Source organism: Osmerus mordax, chromosome 13, assembly GCF_038355195.1.
Source record: "Osmerus mordax isolate fOsmMor3 chromosome 13, fOsmMor3.pri, whole genome shotgun sequence".
Lineage (NCBI taxonomy): Eukaryota > Metazoa > Chordata > Actinopteri > Osmeriformes > Osmeridae > Osmerus > Osmerus mordax.
Genome location: NC_090062.1, coordinates 13,499,008 through 13,516,845, shown reverse-complemented (window position 1 = coordinate 13,516,845; position 17,838 = coordinate 13,499,008). Strand labels below are relative to the sequence as shown.

General features: G+C 45.7%; 1 protein-coding gene across 1 annotated transcript in view; it reads right to left on the bottom strand.

Annotated features, from left to right (window-relative positions):
- LOC136955749 (transmembrane protein 266-like) overlaps positions 1 to 17,838 on the bottom strand; it is a 30,977-nt gene that overhangs the window by 6,867 nt on the left and 6,272 nt on the right. The window contains exons 4-6 of the mRNA XM_067249472.1: positions 1,839 to 1,993; positions 990 to 1,063; positions 162 to 218 (exon numbers count right to left, since the gene is read on the bottom strand). Of these exons, the coding sequence (XP_067105573.1) occupies positions 162 to 218; positions 990 to 1,063; positions 1,839 to 1,993 (286 nt within the window). The remainder of the gene's footprint in view (positions 1 to 161; positions 219 to 989; positions 1,064 to 1,838; positions 1,994 to 17,838) is intronic.

Here is a 17,838-nt window from a genome sequence, read left to right as displayed (position 1 = left end):
CGTGTTCGCTCGCAGGCAGACGGACAGTGTGGAACGGACGGCCAAGTCACCTCACCTCAATCTGATGGGCAAGGTCTTACGTAATTGTTTTTGTTACGGCTAACTATTCTGCATTGTGAGATGGTTTTAGGACTTTCTTAATGGCTCCACTGGAATCTTACCTCAACTTTATTTTCGATGTAGTCCCAGATCCCAAGGACAACAATTCTGAAAACAGTCTGTGAGAGAGAGAGGGAGAGAAAATGAAACACTTTCACAATGTTCTCACATTCCCTGAGCTGTCCACATACTACATAAGATTCAAATGTTTTAAAGGTAAGTATATCTGAATAAACAGTCAAAGTTAACCGTGTCTCTATTCATACAAATGCCCATAGAAATGTTGCTCTAGTTTCTGTGACCCATTTAAATGTAATGTCCGGTGAATCTTGATATTCCCTTACAAAAGCACCGGCCAAACAAAATGGTATATCTCTGTGATCTGATCCTACTCGACTGTACATACAGTGACACAAAGGATGTTGTTGAGGGAACCTTGTGTTGAACACACTCTTCGACTTACAATTTAATTAGGATGGGTTGACAGGCAAAAGTGGCCCAGATAATTCATCAAAATGTAGCACAATACACAACAACAGTGTCACTGTAAGTGAGAAGAGGAGAGGATCTCCCCTGCAGGTAGGACCCTGATCTCTGACTTGTGGACTAGGAGCAGCTGGTATCCATCCATGACCTCATCCATCTGACACTGTTCCTCTATGGTGTCAGGGAGCAAGGTGTTGGGTGTCTCATATCAATGTAACCAGATCGGTTGCTCGTTAACCTCATCCATCATTATTACCTCTACCCGCCTCCTGTTAACTCGTGTTTGGTTCAGGTGGCTGAGGCTGTTGTATCGTACAAATGTACCTGTACTGTAGGTGGACTTTATAGTACAGGACAGGCCAGTACTGTACTGCATACAGTGGATTGCTTAGTCCAGCACTAACCTCAGAGAAGAAGAGAGACAGGATGATAAGGCTGATCCAATGCATGATGCTGGCAAACTGGAACGCATTGGCAACTAGTGAGGAATATGACAAAAAGAGACCATTTTTTTCGCCATAAAATTCAATTAATAGGAAAAGGATGTCAATTTCAAATTGGTCCAAAAGGTAAGTTAGTACAGACATACGAGATGAATCCTGATATCTATCAAATGCTAGTCCTAGCGGAAAACACAATTTCTGTATCTCTTTATTCCTAGTTTCCCAGCACTACAGTATGCATTCCCTCTCCGATCTGTCCACCAGTCTTCCTATCCCTCCCCATATCTCCCTCTATGAATCCACATGCCACCCAGTACCCCTCCATCTCTCCTGCCTAATCTTTCGATGTCTCCCTTCCTGCCCTGCCCACCCACTCTATCATTTGTCTTGCAGGACTGGTGATACGTCTGAAGAGGCTGCTGCCTCGCAGTCCTTGGAGCGAGACTGGGCTATCATTCCAGGCCACATCTCCTGGCGCCGTGCCCACAATCGATGGGGACGGGTGCCCAGCGCCACGGAGAAGAGAGCAGCTCATTCTCACCTCTCTCCATCGGAGTCATTTACTACCCTGTTCCAACTGGCAGGACGCTGTGCGATTAAGAGACAGGGGACAGTGAGAGGGCAAGGACGGCTCTAATCTGTGTTGACAGCGTCCCCATCTACCACTTGGATTACCAATGGATTTTTGTTTGGCTTTAACAGCAGCTCAGAGACAAATATTTCTTTTACACAAGCACATAGCAGCAGCTCAAACACTTAAGGCCCTGGTGTTAGTCAGTTCATGGAGGGTGTAAAGACGCATTTGTTTACATTGTAGCAGCTTGGTGTCGATGAGGAGTTCCAGGGTAAGGAAGAGCACCACCAGGATGACACAGGCCACCAGTAAGCAGTTGAAGCCAGCACTGAGCAGACACACCTGCCACAGGGCTACCCGTCGACCACAGCAGGGTTTCAACCAGTTAGACCTGGGGAAAGAGAGAGGCAGAGGAGAATTGTGAAAACAAAGTTGTTTATTGCATATAATGACATTTGCTCACTTTGTATTTCTAATAATGTATACATACAGAATATCAATACCAATTAAATTATGTATTAATTTAGCAGACATTTTTTATCCTAATCAATGTACAGTACAATGTAGTATCTCAATGTTTCTGTCATTTAGTAAACTTGATATGCAAAGAATGGCTGTTTTTCCCTCCATTCACCAGGAGAGGGCGCTAGTTGACACGTGCACAGACACAGGGTCAAATACTCTCTGATCTAAGCCATGAGCCAGGCTCGGAGACCAAAGCAAAGGGTGTGAACAGAGGCTGTATTAAGAGCAAGGGACACTGAGACTCTTTGAGTTAGTGACTTGTTCCTCTGTCAAAATGTGATCGGAATAGCAAAGCAAAACCCTTTGACATGAATGAAAGGATTTAGTGTTGAGGAAACCACTCAAAGCACAGGGACTTTGAGGTTTGGGGAGTAAAACATAGAGGCGCACACATGCGTAGTCCACAGATTCCGTTGTGTGTCTACTCGTATTAGATCAATTATTTGTGAAGTATTCCATAACTCAGAGGTAAGATGCCGTCCAAATTGTAGCCAAAAGGTTTAAAATTATCCAGGCACATAACAAATATCTCTCCAAGATCCGAGCTTATCCCAGATCCCATCTCTCTCCCTACACCAACTGCTCCCTCGGCTGGCACTGGGAGACAACAGAAACCACGCCCCCTCACCAGTCGTCCAACTGGAGTGGAAAGTTGGCTTTCTCCTTCACACCTTCCATTCCTCCCCATGTACTGGCTACCAGTATACTTGGCAGCTTGTGCCCCTCTCTGTGATCATATCTTCATTCCCTAGCATGGTGCTAATTTGTGCTAAGTCAGTAGCGACAGAATGAGGCTGTGTTTTAATCAAGTTAAGCAAGAGTGGCCATTGAACTGTCACTGATAGGCCCCGAGAGTGACTGCGGACATGAGGGACCAGGGCGTGTGGGGATCGAGTCATCGTTGTCACGCACAGTCATTCCCAGGGGAGAGCTTCTATTTGTTGCATCCTTGTTCCAAACAACAGCTCCTGTCACTGGCCTCCGTTGAAAGACTTTTAAACAAAAGATTGACACGTGAACATGCCTGTAAAGATCTGTCTTACTTTGACTTCACTAAAGCAACACTCTCTATGTGATATGTAGAGAGAGAAATAATCAGCAACTTTTAATGTTTAGTCATGAAATAGGCTTGTTCGGCCCCTCCAGACAGGACTGCGAGTCGCCTGTTTACAAGAACCAGGAAGGTGCTCTTAGCAGCTGCCGAGTCACTCACCTCACTCATCCTCCCAAACCCTCAGAGGGGAGCGCTAGCTAGGTCCACTCGACGTGGCCAAGCCCACAGGCCTGTAAACAATGCTAGGCTAATCTAATAAAGGCATAATCACGCTGTTAGCAATCATCTCTCTGGCACCGGGTGGGGCTCGAGTCTGTGGGCTCCAGATGGTGGTAAGTCTGCTCTAGCTGGGTTCATGCTGATACTCCCTGGACGTGTCTTACTACGCCAGGCTGGCCCGCGGCTGGGAAGCTCATCTTCTGCCTACCCGCCTGCCCGTGGGCATCATGCAGGGAAGACCAGAGTGGAAAAGGAGTGACTATCATTCCATGAGAGAATGGGATTCAAACCCTTTTTTTGTGCATGAAAATGCTATTGAGATGTCAAATTTACGCTGTCATCCTTTATGAGATTAGTGATTCACGTGAAGTATGATTTTAAAATTCCGAATTAACAATGTTGTGCAAAGTGATTTGGAATGGTTGTAATCACAATACTGTAAATGGCTGTATACAGTACCCTTATTACCTTTAACCAAGTCCTGTACACAATGTGGCCTTGAGTGAAACCATACTGCAGGCTAGAAGTCAAAATAATTGGCATGGGCCTTAATAGAGCCACCTGCTGGTGAGTTTACCTTAATGATGCATCTTTCTCAGTTTAACTTTGTCCCTCTGGCCTCTCTACCTACAGCATATGCTCTCAAACTAGGGAGGGACCTCTTCTCTGAACAAACACAAGCTGCTCTGTGGCCCGCTCTAACCCCCAGACACCCAGAGATGCCAGGAAAGCACACCCTCTGAGACTTAAAGCAATATTCAGCTAATTAGCGAGACCTTATCATCCATGCTACTACAGTTAGCTAGCCATCATGGAGGCACGAGGGGAAGGTACTATCATCCATCAATAATGTAATTTATGTTAATGAAGGAACACAGTGGATAAGACTTCACTTGCCACTTGGCATCGGCATCTATCACTTAGACATCCACCATTGTGTGAAACAACCATCTACAATTATTTTGTACTTTGTGACTTCTATCCACGGTTACTTCGGGACTACTTCTCGTGAAGGTAGAATCTCGGTTCCAATCTTAGGTCTTATGATTTCATACTTCATTTATACTACCCTCGACAGAAAGCAGCAAAAATATGATAAACTTGCCGGAACAATAAAAAAGCCAGGGGGTAGCAGTTGTAAAATGAAACGTTAAAGATAAATTACTCTCTCCACAAGCTTAATGGGATGAACTCCTCTTTCGACCTCATCCCTGGGAGTAATGGTGTTGGAGAGCAACGTTCACAACTCAGTATGACTGCATAATGCGGACCCCATTAGGATGAGGGATATGGAAAAGGCCGATGCAGGTTTTAGTAGACAGCGTGGACGTGGTTCTCCGACAGCCAAGGACAGTAGGGTTGTGGAGACAGGACCTGTCATACGCTGGTATTTGAAGATGAGTCAACAGCAGACTGTGTAGACATCAAGACGGTTGACTCAGGCAGGATGACACCAGGCTCAGTCACACGACGGGGCCTGAAGATGGACATGCAGCGCAGACGTGACATCACACACGTGCCAAGGAACATACGGTGACGCACAAAACTCCTATCCTCAATGTGCCCGGCACTTACGTCCTTAACTTATGTCTGTGTTGGTGACGTAGTAACACACATAATCACACACTCAGGCACTGTGTTGACACACACTGAGTCAATGTGCCCTATTTAAAATCATGGTTAGAGAGAGCTTCTTTAATCAACTCAGACAGAGGACAATGGTCAAGGTGACCTCCAGCTCAAGAGAGACTACAGTCCTGTTTTGTACAGTAACTTCCTCTTGATACTTATCTATATACTTCTGACCTGCTGTTTCCTATTAGATTGATTAAATCTTGTCTCCCCCCTCATCATTCTGTCTGTGTCGTGGTGTGTTCTTTCACAGCCTGTCTTAAGTACTCAATTTCACGCCCGACCCACGCTGTCTCAGTCTTTGTCTCCATCTTTCTACCTCGAACGCCCCTCACCCTTCACTCTGTCCAACTAAATGCTATCTGCTTCCCCTTCCTATCTCTCTCTTTCTCTTGGTGTCTCTCTCTCTCTGTGTGTCTCTCTCTGTCTCTCTGTTCTGTGTGTGTCGGACAGGTTGATACAGCCATCAGCGTGGGCCTGCTGTGGAGGAGAGTGGACAAGGCGGGACAGGAAAACAGAGGCGGTAGATTAAATCATGAAACTGATCGATACCGGCGAGGGAGGAAGTGAGCGGCCAAACACAGCAAATCAGACAACATCCCTCAGAGTCCAGATGGCCTCTGATAAAAAGAACTCCACTACCCACACTGCAGTTCCACCAAGACAGGGCACCGCTTCCCCTACTCATTCCATTCTAGTGCATGGGAATATCAGCAGACTTCCCTCAAAGTGGAAAGTAAGTAAGTAAGACTTTATTTATATAGCACATTTCATACAAGAATTGTAGCTCAAGGTGCTTTACATAAAATCAATAAAAACGATAATACTTAAAATAGCAAAAGTTTATGTCACTGAGCTGTTCCATCACAAGGGAATTCATCCGGGGGGTGCAGACCTGTGCAGGGCCCATGTCCTTGCAGGAGGCTGTTTGAATGTTCTGTTCTGTTCCATGGGAGGTTGTTTGGGATGCGTCAGTCAGCTTAGACACAACAGGGATAGGGAGAGAAACTTGAGTGGTCAGGAGCACGTGATTGATGTTTGCTGTTAGTAGTCGAGATCCTCTACGGTTTGGGTGGAGTCCGTCAGCTTGAAAACGGTCTGCACAGTTCCAGAACACATTGAAGTTATCGATAAATCTCAGTTTGTGTGTCAGACAGACAGATGCCAACTATGTGTTGAAAGATAGTAGTCGATTGAAGGCTTCTTTTCCTCTGCGAAAGCATGCAATCGGTCCACTGATGAATACATCTTGATTGATCTGTTGAGTGTGTTCAGTAGCTGGGTGAAATGTTTTTTAAGTATCTCAGTGCCAGTTTTCTTGTGTAGGATATCAAACGAGCCAGTGTGGATGATAATCTTAGGGTTGTTTGGTTTATTGTTGAGGATTGTTTGTACCTCTGACGACAGTTCCTCGACAGATGTGTTGCTAAGACAAATATTTTCTGTCTTTGCCAGTTTAACATGTGCTGTCATGGCATCTCCAATCAAGATAGTGGCCATATGTGGTGTTGTCTTATTTGGGTTAGCAATGATAGGACCTTGTGCTAGACCAAGGTTAGCCACTGCGTTAGTGCTAGCAGTAGATTCTATAGTGCTAGCAGTGTTAGCTCCTCTAAGTGTTGATGGGCTGTGGGTAGTCTTAGCATACCTTGGATCTTGATAATCCTGTGATATTGTTGTCTGATTAGGCTTGATAGGGGGTCGAACAGCGCCCCGAGTGGTCCGAGAGGGGCTTGGAGTGAAATGGGGGACTCCCGGTCGCAGCAGACGATGATGTGTTGGATTTGCATGTGTGTAGTAGCTACCATCATGGTGTGTCGGCGATCTGGGCCCTGGCTAGCACTCCTGTGCCTCTTCGCCTTGGATTCCACACACAAGGGAGAGAAAGTTCCCAGTGGTTCGAAACAGTTTCTGAGTGTGACAGGAGGAGAGGTGATGCGGGAAGAGTTTCTGCCTCGCTTTTTTTGCTATTTATCCTTGGTGACAGTCCTATCTCCGATGAAGGTAGAAGCAGCGCTAGGCCTCTTTGGTTTAGCGCCGAGAGCAGGCCATGACTCATCCGGTCCAACGGCCGGTGGAGAGAAAGCTGGTTCCAAGGGTGGCTCATTGGCAGGTAGCTTAGCCTCCGGGCTATGTAGCATGGAATCTATAAAGTCTTCGGTCTCTCTGATATCTAAGAGGGTTCTGACTCTTAGCTCCAGTTCGACTATCCTCCGAGTAAGTTGTTTGCAGTCATTACAAGCCATAGTTCTACAGGGAACAAGCTTTAGCTTGCTTGTCTGTGGTCAGTCTTGGAGGGCAGCCCAAAATACTTCTGTTCTCCTTGGGCTTCAGTCCTCTCAGGTTGTTCCTTTTTGTGGTTGTAGTCGATCCACTTTTAAAAGTTACAGCCTGAACAGCTTTGATCTCTTATTTACCCTCATCAGGCTTAGATTAGAACAAGCTTATCATCCAATCACAGATGATTTGTTTTACACAGTCTATTTGCTGTAGCATTACTAATAGATAAACAGAACAGGAGCTTCTTACTCCAGACTTTTCCTCAAAGTCTCACTACAGCAGAAGCGTAAGAGAGGATATGACCTTCTACATTCCAGGACATACAGTTTTCCTTTGCTAAGGACACATGATGTGAGGAATAACTGCCATTTAGGCCCAAAAGCGAGCAGAAAAACTAGTCTTAACGAATCAGTGATAGCTCTCACCGAGGTATGTGGAATTCATAAACAATCCCAGGAAGGGAAACAAAATATGTTGCTCTAGTGGGCCCTTTGATCATTCATAGTGACCTGTGGGATTGATATCTCAACTGCATCCTTACATCACAGAGCAGAGTCCAATTTCTGACAAACTGAACCCCATCAATACCCAGATCCCTAGCAAACACAGTGGCATTATCGTGGAAATCAATCACAGACAAAGTTTCCAAGGCTCAACGAATCGGACCTCCACACCATTTTTTCAGTTGGCTAGAGCTCTATTGAAAACCCCAAGCGGAGAAGTTTGAAATGAGAGGGTAAATTGCTTCCAGGAATGGGTGTGGCTGTGCGGCGTCAGAATGTGGACTTGAATGTGCCACCGAATCACCTTGGCAGCTGTTTATGATCCCTTCATCTCCGATAAGTATAGTGCATGTGGACGGTTCTAATTCCCACAATTCAGATTAATCTTAGTGTCAATTGAGAGAGAATGGGATATAGAAAAAAGAGAAGTCAGCGAGAGATGGGAGCCAGAAGGGGGAGGGGAGTAGGTGGAGGGAAAGAGATGGACAAGAGCCATATACTCGCAGGGCACTGCAATTAGAGGAGTCTTACTGAGTGACAGGACAAACAGGGGAGACTGGCAGGCTAGCTCAGGAAAACAACGACGCTCTGCTAACCAAACACACCTAAAGCTTCACCTTTTGTATTGGGTGTCCACGTAGGACAATTGTTGAAAGTTTTAAAGGTATTGGAGGAAACAAATTGAGAGAGATAAAAAACAGCAAATGGTTACAACCTTCCCGAGGCAATCTTCAACTGATGGAAAAATTCTATTTCACCTGACAAATATGAACAGTCAGTCACCATGACCAGTGTGCAAGCATCTAAAACACCCCTCTAGAAACAAATGTATCTTCAGGATCCTTGTCAGCCCCCACACAAAGCTTTATGCCAAAGCAAGCACGGAAAGAGGAATACCAACTAAGCAAAAAATATATGCTGAGTAGCAGTGATGTCGTGAGATCACAGGTAATTAATTTTACATTTGAAAGGTTTCTCATTACATATGCCTGCGCACCATTGCTCACAAAACATCAGCGCAGAACTGGCAAATGGCACAAGATTCTCAAATGTTTGTATCATTTCGAGAACTATATTGATCACGTGCTGATTATAAAAATGTGTTACATGTAGGATGGTTGGATCAACAGATTGTAAATTCTGATTAAAATACGGGGAGATATCCTTTTATTGGATGTTCCATGTTGACAGGAATGAACTGTATTTACTTGTATACACTTGACGTGCATAGGACTGCACTTGTACAACATAAATGCAGAGTACATGTTGACCTTTGTTTGCTAACCTTTTTAAACAGCAGTTTAATTCAGCAAAATTGCATTATTCTGGTCATGCCATTTAATGTTAGGTAATGTTTATGACATATTTTCTAAATTACACATTAGATATGTCTGATATAGCGTGGATAGTGCCTGTAATGCATGGTTGTTCAGATACATAAGATTGAGGTTAAATATGAACTCGAAAATATGCCACAATTATTGGTTGTCATAGGGTTTCTGACATGTTTGTTTGCAATACACTAGAATATCTTGACATAGTACGTATCTTGTTGAAAGTAGCCAGCTGTCCACTGGTGTCCCACAGGGCTCCGTCCTTGGACCCCTCGTCTTCTCCCTCTACACCACCTCGCTTGGACCAATCATCACCTCCCATGGCTTCTCCTACCACTGCTATGCTGACGACAAGCAGCTGTACCTGTCGTTCCCCCCGACTGATCCGGGGATCTCAGCTAGGATCGAGGCCTGCCTCACAGACATCTCCGCCTGGATGACCGAGCACCACCTCCAGCTGAACCTCGCCAAAACAGAACTCCTCATCATCCCGGCCAAACCCTCCATCTCCCACAATCTCTCATTCACCCTCCTCCAGCCTTACACCCCCCCCCCCCCCGCCACCTACGGTCTTCTTCTGACAACCGTCTGGTGGTCCCACCGCTCAAGAGCGCCCGGTCCCAACACAAGCTCTTCTCCTGTCTGGCCCCCCAATGGTGGAATCAACTCCCCACCTCCATCAGGGACACGGACTGTCTCCCCATCTTCAAGAAAAGGCTCAAGACACACTTGTTCCGGGAGTACAACGGCACTTAGGAATGCTTGGCTGGATCTGGATCTGGATTTTTGTACTCGTTGTGAAATATTTTACTGTTGATAGTTATTTTTTTCTACAGGTACACTCTTGCACTCTTGTGGGGAGTTTCATGTTGTTCAATTGTAACTTGTTTAACTGCATGCTCTTATGGTTATTCCCTTTGGCACTTATTTGGTTTTCCACAATGTATGCTTCATGTTTTGGCTGCTCGCAATGTTTGGGGCTATCTCGTTGTTATGATCAGTGACCTATGCTCTTTTGTAAAGCTCTCTCTTGGAAGTCGCTTTGGATAAAAGCGTCTGCTAAATGCATAAATGTAAATGTAAGTATGGTCAAGCACATCATAAGTCAGATAAGTCTAGATACTGTACAGTATTATGATACTGTATAACCATGTAGCATGACTATGTGGCATGTTGTTTCTCCTCTTTAATCCAGTTCCTACTGTTGTAACTGAAGCAGAATCTCTTCAAACAGGATTAGACTTCTAGAGAGTTCACAACAGCACACTTTGCCTGTAACTATACCAATCCTGGTGAAACACAATGGGCTAATCACTCCTCCTGACACAGCAAACCACCACTAACAATGAAGATGATCTGACTTGAGCTCCTAATCTCGAGGGTGGGGAGACATCATGTTAGGAGGGTGAGGATACATCATGTTAGGAGGGTGAGAAGCAGTTGAAATCCCACCCCACCCCAATTCTCTGTGGTCATCTTAGCCTCATGCAAACTCTATGATGGGAGCAAAGGCAGGTCAGTGGGGCTGCATCCACTACAGCCAGCACCAAGTAATGATGTCAGAGAGAGAGAGGGAAAGGGGAGAGGAAGGCAGAGACAAAGGGGTGATACAAAGTGCAAGCAAATATGAGGACAAGAGGTTTGTAAGGGCTTTGCCCTTTTTGGCTCTCATTTAACATTCAGTATGCAACACACAACTGCAAGGGGAAAGTAAACTACTTAATGAATGAGATTATGGGGAGGGGACTATGATTACAGACACAAAGTAGGTTGAGTGATTCTAAGAACAAAAGACTGATTTTCTTATGTGAATATCTAAATATATTGTGTATATAGCAGCTTTATAGCACACTATTGTCCAAAAGAATACATTTAAAACATTTTGGTTTCTGCTGCAGTCGAAGTACATTTACATTTAGTCATTTAGCAGACGCTTTTATCCAGAGCGACTTACAGTAAGTACAGGGACATTCCCCCCGAGGCAAGTAGGGTGAAGTGCCTTCCCCAAGGACACAACGTTGTTTTGCACAACCAGGAATCGAACCGGTAACCTTCAAATTACTAGCCCGACACCCTAACCGCTCAGCCACCTGACTCCCTTTAGAAGTAGCATTGATATAGCTATCACCCTTTGGTTGTATGATGTCTTTCACCTCTTTCAGACTCCAGGTCCACCTCGACCCTCAACACACGTCCCTCCTGTTGCAAGGGAGTTCACTGACAGAAAAATAAGTTTAACATTCAAGTTGTTCTTGGCCAGAGAAATTGCCTTTTAATACAAGGTAAATGGAGATAAATCTACCTATATCTGCAGTGAAGCTGACAAGCTGGTCTCCACTAATAGGTTTTTCCCCGGACACTTGATCTCTTTCCCTTTTAGCCAGAAAAGCAATCTCACACTTTGCATGTCTGTGAATATTAACCACATTGCCAGCACAGGCCTCTTCCCTTTTTCTCAAGGTGATCCCATCTGTGTCTATTTGGGGGCTGGGTGTAGACTCAGAGCAGTCGGCAGCTATGATGGTCTCCACGCTGTGTAAGTAAGGTGTTAGAATCACACCGACTGAAAATCCTTCACTTTGTCTTCTTAGTGAACATCCTGGGAGACTTATTACAGCATCTGTCTGCCACTGAACCTCTTCCGACCACCCGGAACGTTCTTGATCTTCACACTGTAATAAATGTCTGCGAGGAGTTGTTTGAAACGTGAAAACGACCGGAGAAGGTAATCGTTGGTCGAAAATATACTTTTTGACATCCCATTAAGAGCTAGTGAGGGCCAGATCACAGGTGTACAGCCATTGTAAGTGAAAGCAGATCAGTTAGGATGGTTTTATGGATCTGGAGGCGACCACTTTGGTAAGAAATCTGCCCCCAAATGCCTCTGTAGAGTCTGAGACAAACTGTCACGTCTCAATCAAATGAAAACATGAGAAAAATACAGGTGTAAGAGAGAGATAGAGAACGGCAGATCGAGAGGCAGAGAAAGAGAGAGGGAGAGAGAGGGTGAGAGAGAGAGAAAGAAAGATGGAGAGGTGAGAAAGAAGGGAGGGACAGCAGCTCTTTCTCAGAGCTATGTGGAGATAACACAGAGGTCTATGATTCCCCGGTGGCTCCTAGACTACCTTTAGCACTCTAATTAAATCAAGACAAATTGGCAGGACCCACCTAACCACCAGAGAAGAAATAATTCAACACACTGTAGTGCTTTAACTTTCCCTTCTCCCCTGCTGTGGCCATAAGTCAGACCGGACTTTTAAATAGGAAAAACTATGACATCACTGAGGGGCCGAAGTAGCCACACAAGCGCACTCAAGACTTAACAGACATTTGGTGTACCTGTGGAACTCATGACATGTGAGTTCTGCTAGCAAGGTGAGACACTCGCGCAGGGAACTTAGCAATTGAATTTACAAAGTTCAGTTGAACGACAAAGCCAAAGCTAACATGACACCCAGGCCATCTCATGTTGCTGCACATGAAAACTGACCAGTGACCATTTCTGAAAACGAACATGAGGACCCTTAGCATGTGACTGGTGGGTGGTAGCAGTAAGAGAGGAGGGATTCTTCATCCTCATCATCCTCTCAGCCCACCAGGACACAACCTCAGATGAGCCATCTGGCCCGGGTGTCGAGTCACCTCACCCTGAGGTCCACACGCACATTTGGGGAGCAGCCAAATCAACGGCATATGCTTCTGCCTCTGTGTCTGGCAAACGCACTCTGATCAGGACTGATGAAGGGGGGGGGGGAGGGAGGGTGCATTAAGTGAGATCATTCCCGCTGCTATCCTAGATTCATTACTGTGGGCTGGGAGGGGTTGGGGAGAAGGAGGGGAGGGCTGAGAGCCCAAAACACACCTCCGCACCTGTTCAGGTATGCTCTATGATGATGAGAAGGCAGGGAACCTGATAGGCTGGTACTGTAACTGCCAGGCACTACGGCTCAAGTGAAGTATTGGTCTTCATTCTGTAGGGTAATCTTGCATTTACTGTAAGCCTTGGGAATGACTGCTGTAGTACAGTATCGAACCATAACAGCTCACAAGGTTGTGACCAAAATGTGTCTGCCATCCCTCCAGCTCTCCCACTTTGGCCTGCTTTCCCGCCATACCACACAGGGAAAAGCTGAAATGCAAAAAAAAACAAACAGAAAAAACAAACAAAAACAGCTTGATGACTGGAGCGAGTGGGCAGCAATGAAAGTGCTGAACGCAAACCCACGCCACCTTGGTCCTCCCAGCTTCTCCTGGACAGGAAGATAGATGGCCTGAACTCTATTAATAACTGCACTCCACTTACCATGGCTCCAAAACTGCTAACACTGCAAGTGCCCCCTGATGCTAGCTAGAACAACCACCCCCACAATGTCGCCCACTCCTGCTGATAGACATGCTACATTAGGCAACAATGCAGCAAAAGTGTGCTTAAAATCTCTGACGCACACCTTCCCCCCTCCCTCCCTAATGCAGGGACCCATGGTTCCTAGTGTCGCTGTTGTCCTTGGCTGGTGGGAATGTGTTGAAAAGGGATGGAGACGAAGGAACAAAGTAGACCTTTTATTGACATTTAATTCAGTGATATTCATCATCGGATGGCAATGGTGTGCAGATGTGAGAGAGAGAGAGAGAGAGAGAGAGAGAGAGAGAGAGAGAGAGAGAGAGACAGAGAGAGAGAGAGAGAGAAAAAGAGAGAGCGAGTATCTAAATACACAGAGGCATCAGAGAAGGAGCCCTGCCTGTCCTAATGACATGTGACAGCCAGGCATAAACTTGAATATGAAGTGAACCATGATTACAGACGATTAGATAACAATCACTACACAGTGCAGCGAGAGAGCTTTCGTTCCTCCCCTTTCTTTCAGCGTGTGTGCCCATGTGTGCCTTCACGCTTGTGCGCTCGTCTATGTGGACGTGCGCGTGCACGAGTGTGTCTGTGTGTGTGTGTGTGTCAACGACTGCTTATCCCGCCTATGAATCCCCATGTGGAGTGGGGGCAGCGCGTACGAGAGATAACAGAAAGGTCAACTCCACCTTCACAATGCTATGGGCTATGATATGCAAACATGGCCGATGGTGGGTGCTTCATCATACAGGCAGGTTGACATGAGAGCCTTTCTCTTGATTAATTCCCACCGCCTCATTCTCCACTGCAGTACATGTCTCTGAAACTCACACCAGCCTCTTTGGCAGTGCGCGATAAAATCCATTCTTTGTTTATCAAACGCTTGCGCAGGTCCCTATTCCCATGCTCTGTAAAACATTACACAAACAATAAAACCATTTTAAAACAATAACATTGATTCAGTACATAAGAATGGGGCTGAATATTTTATGTATACCTGATTGGGAAGGAGCGAATGAAATAGCATATTTCCCGAAATCAATACGGCTGACACCCAATGTAAGACTTCTGGCTGTTTTTACTTTCTATAGAAGCGATATACCAGAGACGTAACCAGTTCAGGAGAGTAGTAGCCTAATCTCTCTTTCTGAATATATCAGTTTTCAATGATTTCAATGTTTTTCACAGAAAGGAGCGCATGGACATGATATTCTGCCAAGAAAAAGCCATCCAAACCAGCCATTGTAGAATCACTGTCCACTCACTGAACCTCATCCAGTGAACCGTCCCTATGTGATTAAATATTTGTTCCTCAATTTGAAGTACACACACACAAGGGCACACACAAATTGTCGCTATGTCTGATGCTTTCCTCCATCCCATGCATAATACAACAGCCTCAGACACACACACACACACACTTACACACACAGACACTCACTCACTCCTTCTATTACAATCACACTCCCTCATGACCAGGCAGAGCCAATGAGTCTCTCCTAGAACAGCCTCGGAAGGCAATCCACTTTCCTGGGGAAAGTCAGTGGAGCATATGACACATCCCTCTCAAGGTACATTATCATGTTGATGGCCATGGACGGCCCTCGCCTGCCTCCATCTCCATTCTTACCAACCTCACTTCATCATATCCCACGGCAATGTAAAAAAGCCTGATTTCCTTCCCTTCATCATTTCCTAAAGGTGAGCCGGCCTACAGTGGGGCCTAGTAAGCCCTAGAGGGTCCTGTTCTAAACGCAGGCACGTTTCCCATCTACGGATGACTAAAGTACTTGACTAGAGAACACAACTTGGCCGGCTTGTTTTGCGCATTATGTTCTACAGTCCTGGATGAGATGCTTCAGAGCATGGGGGTCAGGTGGCTGAGATGTTTCAGAGCATGGGGGTCAGATGGCTGAGCGGTTAGGGAATCGGGCTATTAATCAGAAGGTTGCCGGTTCGATTCCCTGTCGTGTAAAAATATAACGTTGTGTCATTGGGCAAGGCACTTCACCTTACTTGCCTTGGGGGAATGTCCCTGTCCCGCAGACAGCCTTGTGAGCCCTGTTGTGGAGGTGAAGATGCTGCGTGGACGCACGCTGTGTTGCTGAGTGACAGTGGGGCCAGGCTTGCTGCTGCTGTCCGGCACAAGGCTGTCTGCAGTGGTCAGCCTTGCTCTTACATTAACATTTAGTCATTTAGCAGATCTGCTGCTGTCCGGCAGCAGCAGATCAATAACCACAAGGAGATGGAAACACCCGCGTTAGCACTGGGAGCACCGTCGCTGCTGAAGCCCACAGAAGAGGATGTCAAGACCTGGGGGACGGCAGCTGGCTGACTGATTGACTGACACATTTGCATCAAGCGTTCTTGGCTACGTCTCCGTACTGCAGAGTGGCTTCCTGGCGAAGCAAGTATCGAGACACTGTCATCAGAGGTAAGGTCACCTGTCATGGGTTATTTTCAACAAGAAGAGGGAGAACACCAGCATATGAAGTCGCCTCCATCGTCAGCCCCTTATTTCTTCCAGGACACCTTCAGCAAACCAACTGCGGAGCAGTGCTTAAATGCTCCAAACCATAACCACAGTGCTGATGGAGAATTCAAACGCAGGCATGAAACTGTAATTATGATTAATGCAAAAAATTAGTGTTCCATTTAAGATATATACCGGAGATATAACACGATACTGCGCTCTATAATCTGGAGCTCATGCCTCATGGATTTAACAGGAATTTTATTAGACCTTTTATTAGACCTTTAAAATCCTGGTAAGAGAATTTGATACAAGGAGAAATGTTTTACTAAGGACATGATAGAAAAAGCCTTCCTGTAGTAGTGCTAGCTACAGTATGATAGTACATCTGAATTATAGGTCAAATCACCAATAAGAAAACAAATACCTACATCTGTTTCTATAAATTTCACACATGGTACAAGGAATGCATTCTTCATATTTCCATTTCTCAAATGTGTTTCCAAACCGCCGTTCAAAATAACAAGAACGCGTCCCAAAGCGAGCGTGTCATCCTGGCACCGGAGTCAGAGCGCCAACACAGCCAACGCTCAGCAGCATCCCATAATGTGCCGTCACTGTCGTTACGTGCGACGGTGACAGAGAACGGGGCAAACGAGGGGGCCGTGGTGTGTGTGTGAGAGCCCTAGCTGTGACAACAGTAATGTGTTAGTGTCAGCAGCGCCCACTGTTGACAGTGCGTCTGTGGGATCCATCTGTCCGGGACGGGGCCGGCCAGCACCAGACTCAGCGAAGTGAGACAGGCCCTGGGTGTCAAACGGAGGGGCTTGGATGAGGCCTTCTGGATCCCATTCTCCAGCTTATGGTGTTTGTGTGTGTCCTGTGGAGGTGTCCCAGTCAGACACTGGTCTGAGTCATTCTTCCTGGACAGGATGTAGGCGCGCTGACCAGATATGAACCGTGCACATGCAAATCTGCAATCTGTGACTAATGAAATGGACAGCTGTAATATGAGCTCATAATATCCACATGCCGAGCCAGCATTTCTACACTCGCGCTGAACAACATGACCCTATTATAGGTATCGTACATTACAGTGCCATTCTAGACGGCTGGGAGAGTGTTGCTGTATTTTCCAAGATTTGTTATGGTCTGCATTAGAAATACAGCACCTGTGACATCAAGAGAAATGAAAAAGCAAAGAGCTACTATGTGTTTCGACTTTATATGCCTTAAGGTCTTTCAAAAATACACTTGTAAGGAAAAAGGTTCGGAATGATCCCAGGACCCAAAAATTGGTATTAATGACTTCCCACCTTGAAAATGACAAAACAATCTAAATAATCTCCATAAAATGACCTATTCAGGGGTGGAGTTGGAATGGTGTAATTCAATATAATGTAATGTATAATTACGTAGTACTATCAGCCATTTCAGGGTATGAAGGCTGACATATTCTCTGGGAGGCCACTCTGAGGATCATGCCATGTACAATGTCAATTATGGTAATGATATAATTGGTCAAGAGAGAGAGCGAGAGAGAGAGAGAGAGAGAGAGAGAGAGAGAGAGAGAGAGAGAGAGAGAGAGAGAGAGAGAGAGAGAGAGAGAGAGAGAGAGAGAGAGAGAGAGAGAGAGAGAGAGAGAGAGAGAGAGAGAGAGAGAGAGAGAGAGAGAGAGAGAGAGAGAGAGAGAGAGAGAGAGAGAGAGAGAGAGAGAGAGAGAGAGAGAGAGAGAGAGAGAGAGAGAGAGAGAGAGAGGAGGGCTGATGTTAATTCTGACATGATTAATAGATCCTGCTTAACTTACTGCAGCCACTGCTCAGCCCAGGGCTCCTCGCTTATTGAAAATAATATTCGATTGTGAGAAGCCG